Source organism: Equus przewalskii, chromosome 26 (genome assembly GCF_037783145.1).
Source record: "Equus przewalskii isolate Varuska chromosome 26, EquPr2, whole genome shotgun sequence".
Taxonomy (NCBI): Eukaryota; Metazoa; Chordata; class Mammalia; order Perissodactyla; family Equidae; genus Equus; species Equus przewalskii.
This window is the reverse complement of record NC_091856.1, coordinates 35,678,892-35,699,597: the sequence shown is the minus strand read 5'-3', so window position 1 is coordinate 35,699,597 and position 20,706 is coordinate 35,678,892. Positions and strand designations below refer to the sequence as shown.

The following is a 20,706-nucleotide window of genomic DNA, read 5'->3' as shown; positions in this document are numbered from 1 at the left end:
ACATTTCGGGGATGATGGGAGAAAGCTAAACACAGCCTGGGGATTTTTTTTTTTAAAGTCCTCATCTGTCAGATTTTACACTGAACTGTTTATGGGTTAACTAATATGCTCTGGGATTTCTTTTAAAATACTCTGATCGCCAACCCCCCCCCACCCCAACACCATGCCCTGCAAAATAAAATGAGGGGGACATTGAGGCAGGTGTGCTGGAGCCCGTGACTGCTGGTTTGGGAGAGCTGACTGTTCACCGCCCATGGATTCTTCAAGCCCGTCGGTAAACCTCGGTAACTTGAAACGGGCATCGTGAGACTGTTGACGCCACAAACATCAGCAAATGCTGCAAGTCAGGATGCTTTCATTCTGAGAACCGGTTCGTCAGCGCCGGCTGGACAGATGGAAAAGCCAACAAGCGCGCAGCTGGTGACAGCATTGGTCATTCTCTCGACTTCTGTTTGTTGAACATTTTCCATAATAAAAAGTTTACAAAGGGCATGTCCTTAGGCCTAGAAATCCCACTTCTAAGAATTTATCCTGGAAAAGTAACTGAAGTACGTCCTGTTCCACTGGCTCCGATCACTTAGCTGCAAAAACACTTATTAAAGCATCCACTTAAAATATTTTTTAATGTAAACAACCTAAATATCGAGAAAGAATTGGTTTTCAGTTTTGCAAGATGAAAGAGTCCTGGAGCTTGGTTGCACAACAGTGGGGACGTACTTAAGGCTACTGAGCTGGACGCTTAGAAATGTTTCCGATGGCAAACTTTATGTTATGTGTATTGTACTGCAATTAAAAATTTTACAGAAAAGGGATCAGTTATGTTATTCAACAGAATGTGGTTAGAAATTAAGTCACAGAAAAAAATTTAACAATTTGGAAAAATAACCATGATGTTAGTTGGAGAAGCGGGTTATGAAGCCACGTGCTCAGCTCGGGCATCTAGCTGAATTTATGGGTGCGTGAGCTCGCAGGGCCGGCGCCACTCACTGAGCGTGCTACGCTGGGCGCTGAAGAACAAGCTCACGAAACATACACACAGCCCTCGTGTGAGGGTGGAGGCCTGTTCTCAGCATCACCTTCTGCGGATGGGGAAACTGAGGCTGGGAGAGGGCGAGGCAGACAGCTTGGATGTCGTCCTGCCCACCCCCAGGCCCAGCCCCTGCCTCTTGCATGCATGCCCCCTGGGGTAGGTATTTTCCCCTTTCGCGCTGTTTTCTCAACATTCTAAACTAGAATGGGTTACTTTTGCAAGGAGGAAGCGATGACGCAGTAAAGCTAGTGGCGTGTGTTGCAGGCTGTTGATGGAGAAGGGGGCGGATGACAGCTGGGACGGTGGTCATCACCGGGGGCATCTTGGCGACTGTGATTCTGCTGTGCATCATCGCCGTACTGTGCTACTGCCGGCTCCAGGTACTCCCGGGGGGCTGGGGGAGGGGAGCCCCCGAGGCTGGCCCTGTGGCGGGAGGGCAGCCCCCCCCAGGGCCCGGGCCCAGGAAGGAGGGAAGAGTCAGGTCTGGAAGAAAGTGCATGGCAGACACCCTGGCCCAGACTCCACCTGAGGGCTCAGTGATGACGGCCACCTGGCTCACCTCCCCCAGGGCTTCCCAAACGCCCTGAGAGGTGAGGCCACTGAGGCTCAGAGTGGGTAAGGGATTTAGCCAATGGCACACAGCTGCCAAGTGGCAAGCAGGGGGGAGCACTTGGGCTATGCTAGTCCACCACCTGTGCCCTCCCCTCCCCACCCATGCTGTAGGGCCCACCGGGGCCCCCACGTCTTCCTGAGAGAGGAAGGGAAACCACACGTGCAGGGCAGGGCCACACAGCCCAGTGCCCATAAACTAGTCTGGGGACACACTGCCTGGGCTGGAACCCCAGCTCTGCCACTTTCTGGTTCCTCACCTGCAAACTGGAGATGACAATTACACCTGCCTCCCGTTGCCATGGGGATGAAATGAGCGGATCCCTCCTTACAGAGTGTTTAGCAGGGTGGGTGCCTGACCTGGGTGAGCCCCTCATAAGTGGTGGTTAAAAGGACACAGGTGTCTGACCCGGGCACATACCCCCTTTCCCTGCGTGCGGGTCGGGAGAGGTGGGTGGGGAGCCGGAGGTCACCCGCCCTCTGCCCACAGTACTACTGCTGCAAGAAGGACGAGTCCGAGGAGGACGAGGAGGAGCCCGACTTCGCAGTGCACGCGCACCTGCCGCCACTGCACGCCAACCGCAACCTCGTCCTGACCAACGGGCCGGGGCCGGCTCTCTACCCAGCTGCCTCCACCTCCTTCAGCCAGAAGTCCCCGCAGGCCCGCGCCCTCTGCCGCAGCTGCTCCCACTACGAGCCGCCCACCTTCTTCCTGCAGGAGCCCGAGGACGAGGGTGTGCGCAACGGCGGGGAGCGTGTGGCCTACAAGAGCATCAGCCAGGACGACGTGGAGCTGCCGCCCGGGAGCTTTGGGGGCCTGCAGGCGCTCAACCCCAACCGCCTCTCGGCCATGCGGGAGGCCTTCTCACGGAGCCGCAGCATCAGCACTGACGTCTGAGCTGCGCCCCCGCCCGCCCCGACAGGTCCTGAGACCATGGTGGGATCCCCAGGGAGGCCTGCCCAGCTTTTTTCAGGCCCAGATGGGGGCTTGGCCCAGCCTTCCTCGCATCCCTGTCTTCACGGGGCCTATCAGGGAGCTCCGCAACTCACAGCAAGGATAAGGCCCAGTGAACGCAAGCGTGGCTGCTGGGGGTAGGGTCTCTGGGGTTAGGGTCTGGGGGTAGGGTCTCCAGGGGTAGGGGTCTCGGGGGTAGGGGTTGCCGGGGGTGGGGGCTGGAGGGAGGTGCGTGCGATGCAGGCCCCGTGAGCAGTCACGTTCAGGTCGCCGACTGCAGAGCAGAGCGAGGCAGGGCTCTGGAGCGCGGACGCCAGGCTCCCGCGGCTGCCGGTTAGCAAAGGTGCAGTGGAGAGTGGCCCCCATCTCTGCTCCGGGGAGTTGGCCGTTGCTGGCTGGGTGGCCTAGCCGTGTCACTCCCTCCGTGGGTCTCAGCCTACTGCCTGTTCAAGGACGGGGTGGCAGCGGCAACACTAGGTGCCCGTGGCATGAGCCTTCCCTGGCGATTGCAGACTGAGTATTCCGTCCCTCCAGCCAGAGCGGGGGCCTCTGTCTCCCCTCACACTTGCCTCTACCCACCCCCGGCTTCAGGTGCCGGGCAGCTGAGGCACTGGTTGATCTGACCTCCGTGCAGATCCCCCTAGAAGGGGGAGTTCCAGGGGCTGCCAGGCCCTTGGGATTCTCAGCCATGACTGGTTTTTGCTGAAAGAGGGAGGACAAGGACAACCACCTGCTGCTGGAGTGTCCACCTGAGATGCACAGCCCAGTCCTGAGCCAGCCGTGGGAGGACAGACAGAGCCGTGGGCTGGGGGCTAAAAGACCCACTATGTCCCCGTGAGCGGTGGGCCAGGCCTCCAGGGGCCCTTCAAGCTGTGGTTCCCAGGGGAGACAGGCCCGAGCTCTCCCACCGGCCTCCATTTCTCAGGAGGATCAGGGAGCAAGGTCCCAGGCCAGCCCTCCTGTGCTCCGGCTCCGTGTGAAGACCTCGATGGAGCCCACTCTGCACCAAGCTCCCAGTGGCACCAGGGTCTCCCTGGGAACCCACTCTCCAGCTACCTCCATCCAGCTGGGGAAATGATGCCCAATGCAAACCCAGGGGCCAGCCACGGGGAATGCAGCCCCCCCCCGTCGTCAGAGGCAGTATTTCCTCTCTCCGCAACATGGCCCTAAGAGCCCGTGCCCTCCATGCGTCGAGCCCAGGGTAGGTAGTCCCTGTCTGCCCAGAAGACGGACCAAGCTCCCCAGCTAAGCCACTTTCCTGAAAGACAAACCGTGGAGGGTCCCTGAGCCGCGGGCAGCCTGAGCACCTCGCTTTTTGCTCTTACTAGAAAGCACCGAGGAGTTGAGACGTCTGGACCTGGGCGTGAGCGGAGTTAGGGAAGACTGACTATTTTTAGCACCCTCGATTATCTTCTTCTTCCTTTCTCCTCCTGCTTTGGTTGGGACATGCTAATGCATTCACACCCCCCTCCCCAACTCCCTGGGAAGCCCACCCTCCCCTCCCCTGTGGTACCCCACCCTCCCCTCCCCTGTGGTACCCGGTGAGTTTGTCTCTGATGCACTAGCTTGGGGGGTGGGCCCGGGGTGGGGGGTGAGGGACAGGAGGGGTACTTCCTGTGGCTGCTCTGTCCGGTTTCCTGTTTCCTTGCCGGTCTCTGTCCTCCGTGTAGATTCATAGATCAGTTTGAAGTGAAGGAAGCTCGCATCCGTGTGAGTTTGCTCAGCTCCACTGTGGGGACCTGCGGCGAGCTGCCTTCACCCTGGGAGAAGCGAAAGCCAATAAAACGCCTCACCCACACCCCACCCACTGTCTTCAGTCCGCCTGCAATTCCAGGCCAGACCGCTCTCGGGAACTTTCTGGGAGGGGCTGTGTCCCGCCCAGTGCGGCAGATGCCTTTCTTTTCCTGTCCAGCCGCGGGTCAGGGCTCTGCCCAGAGGCACCGGCCACAGCGAGCTCGTTCATTTCCTAGGTGGCTGTCGATCTTCCGAGACGGGGCCCAAGCTCCGAGCCCCTGGAGAGCAGGTTGGGGTGAGGGGCTGAGTGCCCTGAGACGCGTGACTGGTGTCTGTGGGCCTCGGTCTTAGCACCAACACAATGGGTTGATAATGACAGCGACTTCACAGGGCTCTTAGGAAGGTCGAATGAGGCCGTGCTGATAGAGCACAGAGCCTGGCATACAGGAAGCGCACTTTAAGTGTTGGTGGAAAGGAGGATGGGGGAAGAAGGCTATAGGAGAGAGGGAAACGGGGGCGGGGGGGGCGGAGGAGGGAGAAGAGCAGGAGGTGATGACGGGGCACGGTGGTGAGCACATCAGGGAGGCCCCGACTCCTGGGTTGTGGTGACTCACCTCTGCTGGAACCACGCCGGTGACCTCCAGCAAGCCCATCCCACAGGCCCCAGTGAACCTTAGTGTCACGCACCCAATCCCAGCCCCCTTGATGCAGTCCTCAACTCTGTGCGGTGGACCCTGCTCACATCCCACTTCGGGGAGCTGAGGAAGAGCCCAGCAGCCACGTGCCTCCCTGCCACCTGTTCCCAAAGCTGACATTCCCTGTGGCATCCTCGGCCCTGGGGAAGGCTCTCTCTCCCACTGCGCGTGGACACCGTGTCCTGCCTCCGCTGTGGCCGAACCAAGTTGCTTTCGGCATCCTGGACACGCCTGCTCTCTCCCTCGAGCCTCTGTGCGTGCTGTCTCCTCACTATCTGGGAGAGCCACTCCTGCTGCTGGACCAGCCCCAACATCACCTCCCCCAGGAAGCCCTCCTCTGTCCCTGCACCCACAGCTCCAGATTAAGCAGCCCTTCTATGAGGTCCAGAAACGGTAATGGTGGTGACACTTCCTGAGTGCTCTATGTGGGTCCCCCAGGGAGCCTCCCACCCACCTGCCTTATCTCCTCCGTTCTCCCCAGCATGCCCTGAGGGGGTGCTTTTCTCCCGAGGTTCAGGTTATGGAGTTCCCGCCAGGCCCCTCTTGTCCTGCCAGGTCCCACTAGGCACCCCCAGTCCCACTTGGTCAGTGCAAGGTTGACTCAGTTCTCACTCCAGCATCCGAGTCCCAGTGCCCCCCAAACCCCCATCCCTGCAGGCTCCCCTCTTTTTGTTGCCTTCTGTCTGCCGTCCCCTGACTGTCATTTCCTCAGGGAGATGCTGCAGCCCCACCAGGACCCGAGGCCTCAGCACATCCTCCTGAGCGTGTGAGCTGGATGGCCTCACCCTGGCTCTCAAAGCCCCATGGCCGGCCCGCCCCTCCTTCCAGAGCCACTGAGAGCCCACGATGCCGCCATAAATACGGCCACTTTATTGACATACAGAGGGGTGCTGACAGACGCTGCCACATCCACCGCGTCCCAGTGCACTGAGATGGAGGGCCTCGTCCCTCCCGGGCGTAATGTGCCCTGGGTCCCACCGTGTGTGAGAGCTCCGGACGAGGGGGCCACCGGGATGCTAAGCTGTGAAATGAAAGTTCCTCTGGAAGGAGTGCAGCTGAACCGGATAAGCTTCCCAGGCGACACCTGCATCTCCCTGGCTGCCCCATCCCTCTCTCCTCGGCCCCACAGCCCTGGAGGGAGAGGATGTTCCCTTGTGTGGGGCTGGGTGCAGGCCACCAGCACGTCATCCTCCCGGCTCTGTGATCAGCCTCCCATGGCAGGCAGCTCTGTCCTGGGAGGGCCGATGAGCGCTCAGCGGCTCTCCTTCTGGGGAGAGCAGAGGCTCGGTGTCACATCTTCACAGCCCGGGGCACCCTGCAGGAAGGGAGTCCGTGGGGGGCGCCCCAAAAGCTGCAGTGGCCCCGGGGACGGGGCACTCAGGTCTCTGAGGAGCGGCGGCTGCCAGGCCTAGGAGTGGGGGGGCCTGCAGGAGCGACAGCACGCCTTGCTGTAGTACCAGTGGCCGCAGAGGTTCACCTTGATGGCCAGGGCGCAGTTGGTGCCCGGCTGGTCCTGGCAGCTGTCATCTGAGGAGGGGAGAGGGCAGGGGGTGTAGGGCATCAAGAAGTGGCCACAGAGCCCAAACTTGACACCCAGGACCCCCACCCCACCCCACCCCACCCCATCCTCTCCTCAACTTCATGAGCTGGGTCTGTGCAAGGGCGGGTGTGGACAGAGCGCCTGTGGACAGATGACCCCTACATGCCCATTCCCAGGTGCAGGGGCAACCACCTCCCACCCCCACTGTGGGCATCCACACTCTATTTCTCTGCCACCCCTTCCTGCCCCCAGTCCCCCCCCCAGGGATGTCACGGATCCTGCCGAGTGGTTTGATCTCTGTGATGGGAAGGGTGATGCCCAGGGGCCAGGATTTGGAGGAGACTCTGATCTCACCCCCAGAGGCCTGAACATCCCTGGGAGGCCCACAGGTGTCCCCTCCACTCACTAGGTCCAAAGCAGAGTTCGTCACCTGCCCCTGGAGCTCTGCCCGGAGCCTGGCACCCTGGTCCGTGTTCCAGGTACCTGAGCCCCAGGCCCTGCTTCAGCCCTCGGCCTGTCTGCCCCTGTGTGCCCAGCACTGGGCTGCTTGGGCCAAGTCCTGCCAGATTCCTGACCCCCACCACACTCGCCCTCCCATCCTCTGAAACCAGATGCTCTTTCCAAAGCACAGGCCTCAGCACGGCTCCTGGGGATCCTGAGCCCCAGCCAGGCCTCACCTGCCGCCTTCCCACCCTCACCTCCCAGCCGGGCTCAGCTGTTCCAAGGGGAACCCTCGCTCCCTGACGTGGCTTGGTCTCTGCAGCCACTAGACCCTCGTGGTCCCCCAGGCTGACACCTGCTCGTCCTTCAGGCCCTGGCTCTGCCCACACCTCCTCAGGAAGCCCCCGCACTGCCCTGTCTCCCCTCCTCACCTGGTGGCTCCGTGGGGCAGGGCTGCAGGTCACAGGCCTGTCTGCCAACGGGCTTCACCAGTGGGTCGCAGCCACGCACGATGTCGGTCCCCTGGTAGCACTTCACGTCTCGCATCCGCACACCCACCCCGCAGGTCTTGGTGCACTGATGGGGGAGAGACGGCATGGCCGAAGCCCCCACCAGCCGGAGGAGGGGGACCCCCACCCATCTCTCCAGGCTGCTCAGGTTCAACTGACATGGGACACGGGGAAGGTGGAGGCAATGAGGGGAGGATGGCGTTGGCCAGCTGTCAGGAGATACTGATGCTCATCCCCACCCGGTGCTGCTCAGCTTCCCCATCCGCACAGTCAGGGGGCCCCTGCTCTCTCCACTGTCCCCTCGGGCAGGTCCTTTGGTTCCAGCTTTCCCGAGTCCCGGGATGCAGAATGCTCAGGACACATGGGGCCACGGCCACGGGAGAGCGCTGCTTTCCCGCTCCAGTCGAAAGCTGTTTGCTGCGGGCCAATTAAACGTATCTCCCGAAGCTCCCCCCCCACCCCCCACCGTGGCTCCCCAGTCCAGATGTTCCCCTTGGAAAACCCCGCTGAGCTACCCAGAACACCAGGGACATCTGCTGACCCCGGTTACCCCGCCGTCCTCCTGCCAAGATGCTGCAGGCGGTGGCTCCCTCTCGTCCCACCTCCCCCCCATGTGGGTGACCCTAGATCACCCAGGCATGTCTGGGACCTGAGCCCAGGGTTTCCTGAGCTGGGGGCGTGGGAGGCCCCAGCCCCGGCCCACGCTCCGGTTCTGTTTGCACAGGCGCAGGGAGAATCAATTAAGACTTAGCAGGCAGGGTGGGTCACGCCCCATGCTCGCTCCCCACTCGGAGGGGGCTGGCCCAGTCTGGAGGCAACAAGAGGCCAGCTCGGCACTGAGCACAGAGGACAACCAGCTTTGGGTGGACGCCCCAAGGAGCCTCTGGCTGTGCCCCCTCTGGAGGGAACACACACCCGGCCAGCCCTGGCACCCAGCCCTCTGCCCCTGGGGAGTGGATGGGACTGCGGGGGGAACCCTTACGAGCCGGCATCCTGGGGAGGGGCAGCCACAGGGGAAGGAGGTGCTGTAGGGACAAGAGGGCAGAGGCCCAAACACCCACTGTCCGGTGCCAGCCACCCTTCCCCACCCACTGTCATCAGGGCAGGACAGGGATGCCCTCCTGCAATGCTGTGCTTTTGGGGGTCCTCCCCTCTTCACAGCTGCCCTCCCTTCTGTAGCTCAGCACCCACACCCAGCAGGCCCTTGTCTCTGACCCTTCCTTGCCTTCCCACCTGCTGAAGTGATGTGCTTTCCAGGCCTGGAGCCCCGGGCAACCTTCACCCCCTCCAGCCCCACCTGACGCCCTTCCCACCCTCACCTCCCAGCCCGCCGTTCGAGGGAGCGACCTTCGCCCGAGATGCGCCTCCCTCTGCGAAGCCCCTAGAACCTCCCCCCGCTGACGCCTGCTCGTCCTTCACGCCCCATGCCTCCTGGGGAAGCCCCTGCCCCGCCTTCAGCCCCTCTTCTTCCCAGGGGCTCCTTTCTTGGGCAGCACGGAATGAATAAGTGTGTGTGGTCTCACTCTTGAACGCGTGAGTGCCAGAGTGGGAACAGAGGCCCCCTAAGGGCGGGTTTGAGCCCTGACGTCACCCTGTCTCTCTATGAGAAGCCTGGGCCTGGTAGGGGCGGGAGGTCCCAGCCCCTCCGCTCTGAGTCGGGGCTGCACCACGGAGCCCCCAGACTCACCGCATCTCACAGACTCTTAGAATCCTCGCCTTGAACTCTTAAGTTTGGGCATTTGGCACCCACCGTGGCCTCACAGTGACCACGGCCACAGAAGCCTTGGTGTGGGTGCCTGAGGCACTCTGTGACGCCACCCGTGGTGTCCGGGGCTCCCAGTCCCGTGTGACACCCCATGTCATCCCCTTAGTATTCAGAGTGGCCTTCAGGAAACAGAGGCCAGGGGCGCTGGAGAGTCCACTGCCTGGCTACAGCAGCACTGGCACTGGGGACCCCTGTCCCCACCCCTACCCGGTGATGCTCAGAGACCACTCTGGGCCCCTCCACCTGCCCCTCCTGAACGCTATGGTGTCGCTAGGTGGTGAGGGTGGGGACTGGGGGCACGGAGACAGTGAAGAGACGGTGCGAATCAACACAAACTGCCATCTGGACATGACCACCTGCGCTGTAAGAAAGGCTTGGGGGCACTCACAAGCCCCCAGGGACCTGGAATCACACCTGGGGGCCTCCATGGGAGGAGGCAGAAGAGAAAAACAACCAAAGTCAAGTGGACCCGCTTTGCTCTGCCAGAGAACCGGGGTGGGGGGATCTGCCCTCAGCCCCTCCGTGAGATGGCTGCTCCATCTCTGGCAGGTGGCCCACGTCCCTTGGGCCCCTGCCCTGTCCCACCAGGTTGGGCTGGGTCAGGGTCTCCCTTCCCTCTGTGGATTCCTCATCCCGCCGGCGACAGCAGACGGACTCTGGCTCCACTGTCAGGGACACCCACCCTCCCAGTGGCTGCAGGACCCGAGCAGGCCAGACATGGCTCTGAACTTCAGTTTCTTCCTCTGTCACATGGGAAGGAGAGCCCCCTCCTCACAGCCCCATTGGGAGGAGGAAAGGAAACCCCTCCCACAGAGAGCTGGGCCCAGGCTGCCCACCCAGGCCTCCAGGTCCAGGAGCCAAGGCTCTGCTCCCAGCTGTAGACAGAGGCGAGCTCTTGGTTCAGTGCACCCAGCACCTGAGGCCGAGGAGCCCACAGAACCGTGTGGTGGTGGGGGGGTGGCCAGGCCTGTGTCAGCAGAGTCATGCCCTTCCTTCCGGCTTCCCTCTGCCCCAGTGCCCATGTCCTGCCTTTCCTCAGCATCCCTAATACTGTATCCCTGCCTTGACTCCAGCTCCCAAGGCCAGGGCCCTGTCTGACTCAGCCCCGCATGCCCCTGATGCCCAGCTGAGGTCCATGTGCCCCGTGTGGGTGCCAGGCCTGTGCTGTCAAACCCATGACTGAAAGGCTACAATGGGAGGCTGGAAGTGACCCGGGCTGAGAAAGGCCCAGGACGAGCACTGCAGGGATCCCGGAAGTGAGATCTCAGAGGGCTTCCTGGAGGAGGGAGCTCTTACACCAGCTGACTCAGTAGACTTGAGCTTTCCAGGGACAGAAAGCCCTGGTGGAGGCTGAGGAGGGGGTGTGTGGGCCCTCAGGGCAGGAGGGGAGGTACCAACACAGGACCAGAACTCGGGCCTCGGGGCCCCCTCCAGGGGGCCTCTGGGTGCTCACCTCTGACCACGGGCTGGTGTACCACTTGAAGCAGGGCCTCTCGAAGCACGTGCTCTCCTCGGGGGGCTTCTTGGCCAGCCCGCACTCAGCGCCGTTGCGCGTCTGCGGCTTCCCGTTGGCCAGCTCCATGCACAGGACCAGCCTCTTCTTGACGCCTCGGCCACAGGTGGTGTTGCACTGAGGCCAGGGGACAGACGGGGCCGGGTCAGAGGCCAGAGGCCAGGAGGAGCAGAGCACAGAGCCCACGGCGACTCCGATGAGAATGGCTCGGTCAATAGCAATGGGGTGAAAATGTTTAGATCGAGAGCAAACTGGCTGAGAACTCTGGTCCATAACCATTTGGCCCAAAGTGGATTTGATCAAAGCAATTTAGCAGAAACCATCTGTTCTGAAACAAAATGGTTAATGACAATTTGGCCCCAAATGATGTGGCTAACAGTGATCTGCCTGAAACCAATCTGGTTGAGAACAATTCCCCCGAAACCACAAGCTGGTGACCGTGACGGGTGGCAGGGAAGGCGAGAGGGTCTCGAGAACAGACAGTTGCACAGGACCCGCAGGCCGAAAGCAAGGACAGCTGATCGGCCCTGCCCCCGGTTCTCCACACAGCAGGACGTGGGGACCGGAGGGCGGGGGGGCACACCAACCCTCCATGTATCGTTGAGCATTTGCCTGGTGAGATTCAGTATGTTTTAAGGGGTTTTCCAACCTTCTGGGCTTTTTCTGTTTCAAATTAATTTTTAGTAAATTGTGCCATCATAATTTGCAATTAATTCCTCATTTTCACCAATCTGTCCTTCCGGCCACTTGGCTCTCTCCACCAAATGCTCTCCCAGACAGAGGGAGCCCTGCACCTGGCTCGGGGCACTCACCCGCTCCCAGTCCTGGGCCAGCCAGTGGGCAGGGCAGTTCTTGTCCCCGCAGGGGTGGATGGCCAGAGGCTTGGTCTCCATCTGGCACTGAGACTCGGGCACCACCCGTCCGTCGCTGGTCTTGCAGTACACGTGTCTGATCATGCGGCCTTGCCCGCAGCTGCCACTGCACTGCAGGGGGACGCCTGGGGTCAGAGGCGGGGCCCTCTCCCACGTCCCCCTGAGGTCACTCCCAAGAGACAGGAACGACTCCCCCGGCAGCACGGAGGAGCAGTTGCCACGGTAACCACTTTTTAAATAACATCTTCTGTTCTAATTACAGAAACATTGCATGCTCAATGAAAACACACACAGAGAAAAACACACGTAAACACCCAAAAAAGGTCATCTGTGCACCCAGAACCCAGAGGGGACGCCAGTGAGCAGCTGCGTGTCTCTGCCCGACGGGAGACACAGAGAGGCGGACCCAGAGGTGATAAGAGGGGACCACACTGTAGCCACTTGTTTTGGATAAAGGTCTTGCTTCTTCATAATAACAGAGAAGACAGGCCACATCTTCCTCCACATCCTCGCTCCAGAAAAACGGGGAGACTGAGGCACAGCAAGGTGAAGCACCAGGACCCATTCTCACTGGCTTCACGCCCTGGCCGCCCCTATAAGCCCACACCCAGGGTTCTGCCCTCACCGGCCCCCAGTCGGAGACGGTCCACTGGCGATCGCAGGGGGGGCCTGTGCAGTCCTTCTCCCCGACGGGCCTGGTGTTGGGGTCACACAGCTTCTCATCCTCTGAGCAGCGGATGTCCCTGGTCACCACGCTGCGCTCCCCGCACTTGGCCGTGCACTGTGAGGAAGCCGGGTGAGGGCAGGGGTCAGGCCTGCCCCAGATGCATGTGGACCGTGAGCACTCCAGCCATGCCCCCTCCCCACCCGACCAGACTCACTCATGCATGCACATACTCACCTCGGACCACTCGGACATCTCCCACTGGGGCCCGCACGCTGGGTTCCGGCATGTCTTGCGCTCCTCTGGCCGCACGGCCTCGGCCGCCTCGCACAGGTCGCTGTACACGGAGCTGTCGAAACCGGGCGACAGCATCTTCCAGCAGCGCACGATGCGGAACTGGTAGCCCTCGCCGCAGGTGCGTGAGCACTCGCTCCAGCTGCTCGTCTCCCACCTGCCTCGGGAGGAGGGACAGCCTTCAGCGACCCTCACCTTCCTTCCCCATGCAAGCCCCCACTGCCCCCCCAGAGAATGTTCCCTGTCCTCCCCCTGTAGTCCAGTCACAACGGGCTAAGCTGGACAGCGGCCCAGAAGCTGGTGAGACCCCACAGTGGAGGCCGCTGCTGAGACCACCCCCAGCTCTCCAGGAAATACCCAAGTCGGGTGGTGGCTGGGTGCCAATGCCTTGTTGGCGCCCGGAGCCTGCGCTGGGCCTGCCTGCCCAGGAAGCCACGCCGGCCCCACCGTGCTCACCTCCAGACCCACTGCCAGCCTCTCTGGGAGCCAGGTCCCGGGGTGTGCCTTTGCTCCCACTGTTCCCTCCTTTGGAGTGCCCTCCCCTCTTGCCACTGCCCTCCCTCTTCCTCCTTAGGACACTTGGGATCACACCCCAGTGTCCCAGAGCCTGAACCCTACCCTGGGGTCTCTGAGGGGAAGGGCAGGTCCCCAGGGCCACACACCTACCTTCTTAGAAAGGAGCAAATGGGCAGGAAGCAGAACCCCCCACCATGGAGCAGAGGCCCCAGAAGGAGCTGAGCTCCCCCATGGAGCAGAGGCCTCCCTCCCTTAAGCAGAGGCCTCAGAAGGAGCAGAGGCCCCCCTGCATGGAGCAGAGGCCCCCCATCCAGACCAAAGCCCCTCCATGGAACAGAGCCCACACACACACCTTGAGCAGAGCTGGGAGGCAAAGCCATCACCATGATACAGAGTTATGTTCAGAATGGGCTCTCAGTCTGCAGGGAAAGGCATTGACTGGGCACCTACTGTGTGCGAGGCACAGTGACAGAGGATTCTGCCAAGTGTGGGAAGTCACAGAGGACTCTGACAGGCGAGGCCAGTACCTCACAAAGCCCCACAGGGCTAACTCCTGCTGCTCCCCTGGGCTGAGGCAAAGCAGAGCCCCAGACCCCACACACAGCCTCCCCAGGGCCCTGGGGGCAGGTACCTGGGCTGGCACTCTCTCCCAGCGCAGAACTCCTGGACGGGCTCCGGACGGGTCAGCGCGTCACAGTAGCTGTCATCCACCTCGATGCCATCATAGCGGACGCACATGGCATAGGTCGACATGACCCCTGGGTTCAGGACAGAGGAAGGGCCCATGAGCCACATGCGAGCACCTTGAAGACCGGCAGGCAGGCTGTGTGACCATGGGCAGGTCACCCAACCTATCAGAGCCCAGCTTCCTGGTTTACATCAGGGATGATGACAGGAACCAGCTCACAGAATTGTGGGCAGAGCTCAGGGAGGACAGATCGGAGGCTCTGAACTGTCTCCCTGCCCGTGTCCCATGGTCCAACCTCCTCTCGGTGCACCTTTAACCCCCCACCCCACCCGCACCCCATCCAGCCCAGGTTGGGCACACAGTTCACAAACCCTGGGCTTTGAATAAACTCAAATTGGCCCTTACAGAGGCACAGAGGCAAACACAGCTAGGTGTCACTAATTTTCACTCATTCAACAACTACCTGTCTATGGGGTTGGGTGGATGGATGGATGGTGGATGGATGGCTGGGTAGATGGATGGTGGATGGTGGATGGATGGATGGATGGATGGATGGGTGGATGGATGGATGGTGGATGGTGGATGGATGAATGGGTGGGTAGATGAATGGTGGATGGTGGATGGATGGATGGATGGATGGGTGGATGGATGGATGGTGGATGGTGGATGGATGAATGGGTGGATGGGTGGATGGTGGATGGATGGGTGGGTGGATGGGCAGATAGGTGGATAGGTGGGTGGGTAGATGAATGGATGGATGAGTGGGTGGGTGAAAGGGTGGATGGGTGGATAGGGGTGGGAAGTCTAATCTTTCCAGCCCTTTCCTGCCTCCCTAGATGTTATATGAGATCTTCAGACCCTCTCTGCCCTCCTGTGGCATGCCCCAGTCCTTTTCAAATGACCTCTTAAACTTTCTTTAATCATTATTTCGTGTGCTTCCCTTTCTCGCTCCCTAGTCCTCTATAAATCCCATCAGGGGACGTATATAAAGGGACAGCCCTTGCCTAGCATTGTTAATTCCTTGAGCCCACCTCCACCTTTGACTTTTCTTGTCTTCCTCCCCCTGCACCCCTGTGCCTGGCACTGAGCTGACACACAGGCCAAAGTTGCTAAACAGTGGGTGGGTCCCTGCCAAGGAGCCAGGATGACTCAGGGAGAGCTGTCAGCCTTGGTGAAGGCCCGGGCGGGGTTAGGGTTTGTTGTTGTTACTGTTGTGTGTATGCGCATGTGAGAGAGAGGGACCCAGCCTTCCAGAATGATGCAGATAATGGAACCCTCCTTGCGAGGGCTGCCGATCCCCAGGAGAAACTCAATTTCCCCCTAGTGAAGAGCCCCAGCCACCTCGCTCTCCCTCCCCAGTGGCGCATGTCTGAAAGCGGGCGGCTCCTGCCTCTCCAAGCCCCAGCCCTGGATGGAACGAAACAGCCTGGGAAGCAGCCCACACGGGGATTTTTCCTTTTTTCCGTAAAGGACCAGCCAGGCTGCAATCACTGGGTCCTCTCTGCCAGCTCCGGGCTGTGTAGTCTTCAGCCCTCTCTGAGGGGGAGGCTGGCTTCCTGGCCAGCTCTGCTGGGAATGTTCCAGGCCTCAGAGACACGAGCTCTGGGGCCCAGGGCGGTCCAGGGTCGGGGACTTGCAGACCCTCGCCGAGTGCCTGATTGCCCACGCGCTCCTCGTCACTGAGTGGGAACACAACAGGTCCTGATCAGAGAGCCTGGACTTCACTCTCAGCTCAGTTTCGGCCTGCTGGGGCGACGTGAATGTTGTCAGACCCCCCAGGCCTCAGCTTGCTCATCGCCCGAACGGGAGCCTCCTGGAGATGCTGGGGAGTCAAAATGCCGAGTCTCCGGACACCGTCTTGAGGGAGTCAGTCTTGAGCACAGTGCTTTTCAAAGCTTCTCAGACAGGGAGCCTTTCCCTTAAGGGAAAGGGAGCAGGGAGCCCCGCACATGAGACAGATGGGATCTGCTCGCTCCTGCGCGGGAGGGTGAGGCTCGGGGGCCCCTGGCTCCACTCCCCTCCCTTCTGTGCCCTGGAGGTGCGGAGGAATCGTTTCAAATCATTGCTGGAGACAAGCTGAGAGTCCAAACCAATTCACCTGCATTTCTACAGCTCCACAGAGTGTCTTCAAGGAACAGAAAGAAGACCCCTGCTCTGGCTGGAGCTGGAGGTCCTGAGATTGCCACATCATTTAACAGCCTCCACAGGAGTCCCTGGCAAGCCATGGGCAGGGAGGCGGCCCTGCTGTGTGCCGATGACCCGTTGGACGTTTGCACAGACACCACGTGCCACAGAAGGTTTGTATCCCCCACCACCACCCCGGACTGGCCTTGGTGCCCCGTAAAGTTGGATTTTGAGAGTAGCCAGCCAGTGGTGAGCATCAGAGGTGAGCACAGGGTGTGCAAAAGGTGGTGGCAGGGAACCATTCTGCAGGGGTCCGACTCTGCCATTTCTACCCAGTGCCACTTGGGCCCAGCTTGGTGCTTCTGTGGTGACAGGGAACTCGCTCTCCCTCAGGGCCTCTCATTCCATCCCTGGACAGCCTCGTCTGAAGGAGTGCTCTGCCTTTTAGCAGGGCCAAAGTCTGACTTTCTTACTTCCTTCCTTCTTTCTTCCTCCTTTGCACCTTGGGCCACACAGGACAGCTCCAGCCCACCCTGTGCCTGGCCACTCTCGTGGTGTCAAGACATGGTACTGGGTCCTCCCCAGGGACCGTCTTCCACCCTGGGCCAGGCATCAGGCCCCTCAGCACCGACACTGCCTCATGCTGGAGGTGTCTCAAGCAACATCACCTCCCCACGCAGCGATGTGTCAGAGAGGAGAGGAAGATGCTCCCAGCCACATGTTCTGTGGCAATCCCAGCACACAGGGAGTCCTGGATCACTTTGGGACTCTCGATTCAGAACAGGTCACTGCCTGCTGAGACAGGCTCTGGCAAAGCAGACTCCCCAACAGCCCACACCGCGCTCAGCCCCTGCGGGCCCAGCCCTGTGAGGTGGCTCACACGGTTCACCCCCGAGAGCAATGGCTCAGCCGCCCCTGGGCACCATGCAGGCCTCAGCCTGTGTTACGCGGTGGCAGCCGCCACTGTAGCAACAGCGCCCATCTGTTGAGCTCTGGCCCTGACAGCTAATTTCTCATTTCATGCCCACCCCCATGACCACCTGCAGATAGGTGCACGTCCCATTTCACAGGTAGAAAACTGACGCTTGGAGAGACCAAGCAGCTTGCCAAAGGCACATGGTGTGGTCGACCAGAGAGTGCATCTTCAGTGCTCACCACACACCCCACAAAGCTTGCCTTGTGCCCTCCAAGGGGGCAAATTCAGAGTGTCCCATACCCTGCTCAGGGGAGCTCTTGTAGCAGGAGGAGGGGCCCCAGATTCCTGCCTGAGAGGGAGAGCAGTGTGAGCAGAACATAAGAACCGGGGGTCCCTTCAGAGCTGGCAGGACCACCTCCCTCTCCTCCCTTGGGCCCCTCTTCTGAGATGCCAACCAGACCTCTTGCTGCCCAGGGTCCAGTCGGTGGCTTGCCTCATGCTCCTCACTGGTCAGACGCTTTGGATGCTTCCAGTTGCGTGTGGGGTGGGGGTGGGGGTGGCCAGGGCAGAGTGGGGAGCATCCTCCATCGGAGTGGTACCTCCCAGTACATCCAAACCAAAACACGAGGTCCCAAGTACAGACGAGGCCACCCTCAGGGTCTCCCTACAACATTTGCCCCTGGGTCCTGGTGCTGGGTCTGACATCTGAGCTGGTAGCGGCCCCCAGGGGCGGGAACCAGAGCTGGCAGCAGAAGGAGACCCAGCCAGTGTCTCAGTTCAGTGGTGGCCGGCCATGCGGACAGACAGACGTGGGTTCAAATCCTAGGTCAACCCTGACTGAGCACATGTGTCTGTCTGTCAGGCACGACCAAGGGGTCTCTGCTCCACTTCCTCCTCCTCCCCTGACCAGGTCCTAGAATCTGACGGTTCCCTCCGTCTCAGACCGTGTGCGTCGACTTCCCCTGCCTATGTTTGCTGTAAACACAAGTCAAGTCCTCCCCACCTGAGACTTCCTACTTTTAACTGAAAGGATATTTGCTCTGCGAGACATGACACAAATAGCAACAGATGAGGGGACGTTTGGGGGCCTGCAGAACACCCAGGAGGCTGGACTTTACATGGTCCAGCACGTCGTGAACACAAGGACCTCGACTAGCAGTCAGGAAGCACCAGCCAGGCCCCTGGAGGCAGAGTCAGCAGACGCTGCCCGTTGGCAGCCCGTGAGTGGTACCTGTGGTGCAGGTGGCGCTGCAGGGCTCGTGGGACGAGAGCTTCCACCGGTACATGTCTGCCGGACTCACACCTTGCTTGCGCGCCTTGGGCCTGGTCCTGAAAGCGAGCAGCAGAGAAGCAGGTCAGAAGCTTGGGCGCTCACCGCGGGGCGTGTTTTCGGCAGAGGGCGTGTCCTGTCGACGGAGGACGGGGTGCTTCCTGTCACAGCACACCTGTCCCAGGGCCAGCTGAAGCCCCCCCATTGGGGTCAGAGTGCCCACTGCCTGCAGTGGACAGAAGGGGAGGGGGCCCAGGAAGGCACGTGTTGGGAGGGAGCAGACATCTGCATTTTTCCCACCTCCACAACTTAGTCTGCATGCGGCACTGCAGCTGCCGAAGCTCCTTCTGGGGGGCAGGACAGTGAAGAATTTGGGGCTCACCAACATGGTCATTGCTCCCTCCACACACACAGGCTTCCCCGTGTTACCTTCTAGCATAGGCAGGTGGGCTCCTTCTCTCTGCCCCAGCCCTCCTCGGGAAGGGACCTCAGAAGGCACTTAGGGGCTGGGAACATGCCCGAGTTCCCTCCTGCTGCCTCCCTCAGCTGGGATTCAGATTGAATGGGGACACTCGCCATTCAGCCTCCAATTATCAAAACAGAAAGCTTCGCTGCAGACGGGGGCGTGGCTGCGTCCCCTCCAGACGCTCTGCCCAGGGCTGCGAGGGCTGCTGTGCAAGGGGAAAGGCATGCCGGGCCCCCGCCAGCGGCCGGCCAGGATTCTTGGCCGGAACCCGGGCAGCCAAAGCCAAGTATTGTTAGGACTGCTTGCTTCCCTGAACCAGTTGGTGCACCGGGGCCCGGCCTCCAGAGCCGGTGTGCAGGCTGGTTTGACTCAGCGGGGAGGAGGGAGGTGGCACAGGCCTCTGCTCCGGGAGGCAGGCTGTTCGAATGTGGCCCCCAGAGCCGGGGCAGCGGGCGAGCTGCGATGCCCCAGCTGACGGCATCTCTTTCGGGCCTTGACCACCCCCTTCCTCGGTCGCCCGGCTCCGCCTCCCTCCGGGCCTGGGGGTGCTGGCTGCAGACCCCTGGAGCTCACCCTCCCCCAGGGCTTAACTTTGGGCACAGCCACAGGTCCTTTCCTTGGGACCTTCCGTCCCCTCGTGGCCAACCTTAGATGAGGGCTGCGGGGCGCACGTTCTCAAAGGCTTTCCAGCCGATTCTGTGACGGAGACATTGGTTTGGATTCAAGAGGGAGTTTTCGGTTTGTGAGCTCGTGCGCCACGTGGGATTTCACCAGTGGGCGAGAACCGTCCTCGTGTTGACGGTGGCGTGGATGTTGTCCATCACGCTCTGAGAACCAGGAAATAACCGACCCATGGACTTGAAGCAATGAATTTACCGCCGTGACTACATAAACCCAGGGAGGGAGAGCGGGGGACGGGGGACAAAGAAGGAGGCCGGGCGGGTGGTGAGTTGGCAGCTGGTTTCACAGCTATTCAAAGCCTGCTGGGACCCCTCATGTGGTGGCTTCACAACCAGGAGCCCGCCCTGGATTTTCACAAGCTTTGGGGTGTGGAAGGAGAAGGTCTCCCCGCTCCTTAAAAATGAGAGAGAACTTTAACATGGGCCCCAAGACGCTGCCATCTCAAACTACGGCCCCGCAGAGACCTGGGTAAGCACCAGCTCCCGTGAGCAGGGCCTCAGGGGAGGAGGACAGATCCCGAAGGCTCGACTGGAAAACACAGAGCTCTGCTGATTGGGGCGCCACCCCTCCTTTCAACAGCTCTAAATTCCCCCCAAGAACAAAAAGAGATGAAAAGATCCAACCCGTTCCCACCCCCACCACCCCCCCCCATGGAGAAGCTGCACCATCTTTATCTAATTACACACTCCTCGCGCCAGCAGGCAGCGTGACTCACTCCTGACTCCAGGGAGAGCAGGCCCCGTTCAAAATAACCCTTCAGATTTTCAGCACAAAAGGTATTTCTGGAGGGGCTGCCTACACATCAGTCTGAGCACCAGCCCATATCGCGCACAGCATATGCGACGCTTGAAAAAACGCTGCCTATATTTGCACAACAATGCAACGCCTAACAGGTTCTGTTCTTAGAAGTAGCGCGGGAGAAAAACACCCAGGAAATCGCTGCACCACCAGCCCTTCACCCGCCTCCATCTGCAAGGAAGATAGAGCCCCTCTCAGCCAAGAGAGACAGAACTGCCAGACTGCTGACGGCTGGTGACAGCCACCAGGCACCAGGATGCCAAATCAAGTGTCACTGGGGCCCTCCACCCAGCGGCCTAGTGAGCGCAGGCTGACACAATCCTCTGCCGGCCGGCCGGCCAGGGAGGCTCTGCAATGACTGTGTTTGTTTATAAATGGGCCAGAAAGCCTCTTTGCTTTCCTTCCCCTCCGGGCTGGGAGAGGGACCCTCCGTCTCTGTGCCTCAGACGTTCCCGACATCGGCGTCTGGTGACGGGGCCTCCCTTGATTGTTTGAGTCTGTTCCGAGAAGATGAAAATAACCTTTCCTTTCTGGGCTGCCCCTTTGATTTCGCCGTCTCTCCAGCAGACATGACTTCCTGTGTTTGGACAGCTCACCGCGGGGACGGGCTATTTCGGCCCAGTGGC

The 20,706-nt window shown here is 60.6% G+C and overlaps 2 protein-coding genes and 1 long non-coding RNA gene across 6 annotated transcripts in view; 1 reads left to right on the top strand and 2 right to left on the bottom strand.

Moving 5' to 3' along the window:
* The window catches only part of FAM163B (family with sequence similarity 163 member B), a 31,434-nt gene extending 27,042 nt beyond the window's left edge, over positions 1–4,392 (top strand). The window contains exons 2-3 of one of the 2 annotated variants that reach the window (XM_008539561.2): positions 1,295–1,410; positions 2,130–4,392. In XM_008539561.2, coding sequence (XP_008537783.2) covers positions 1,318–1,410; positions 2,130–2,537 — 501 coding nt within the window. In that variant the 5' untranslated portion in view covers positions 1,295–1,317 and the 3' untranslated portion in view covers positions 2,538–4,392. Of the gene's footprint in view, positions 1–1,279; positions 1,411–2,129 lie in introns of both variants that reach the window. The other variant, XM_070595445.1, reaches the window with a different exon arrangement.
* Positions 597–1,351, bottom strand: LOC139079616 (uncharacterized). The gene is made up of 2 exons (XR_011533375.1): positions 1,244–1,351; positions 597–783 (listed from the first exon to the last, which is right to left on the bottom strand). It is a non-coding gene; the product is annotated as an uncharacterized lncRNA (long non-coding RNA).
* A 1,478-nt stretch (positions 4,393–5,870) lies between the features above and the next one.
* The window catches only part of ADAMTSL2 (ADAMTS like 2), a 38,187-nt gene continuing 23,351 nt past the window's right edge, over positions 5,871–20,706 (bottom strand). For 2 of the 3 annotated variants that reach the window (XM_070595443.1, XM_070595444.1), the window contains exons 12-19: positions 18,097–18,194; positions 13,769–13,895; positions 12,565–12,778; positions 12,289–12,444; positions 11,604–11,774; positions 10,732–10,908; positions 7,436–7,580; positions 5,871–6,550 (exon numbers count right to left, since the gene is read on the bottom strand). In XM_070595443.1, coding sequence (XP_070451544.1) covers positions 6,432–6,550; positions 7,436–7,580; positions 10,732–10,908; positions 11,604–11,774; positions 12,289–12,444; positions 12,565–12,778; positions 13,769–13,895; positions 18,097–18,194 — 1,207 coding nt within the window. In that variant the 3' untranslated portion in view covers positions 5,871–6,431. Of the gene's footprint in view, positions 6,551–7,435; positions 7,581–10,731; positions 11,115–11,603; positions 11,775–12,288; positions 12,445–12,564; positions 12,779–13,768; positions 13,896–18,096; positions 18,195–20,706 lie in introns of all 3 variants that reach the window. The other variant, XR_011533374.1, reaches the window with a different exon arrangement.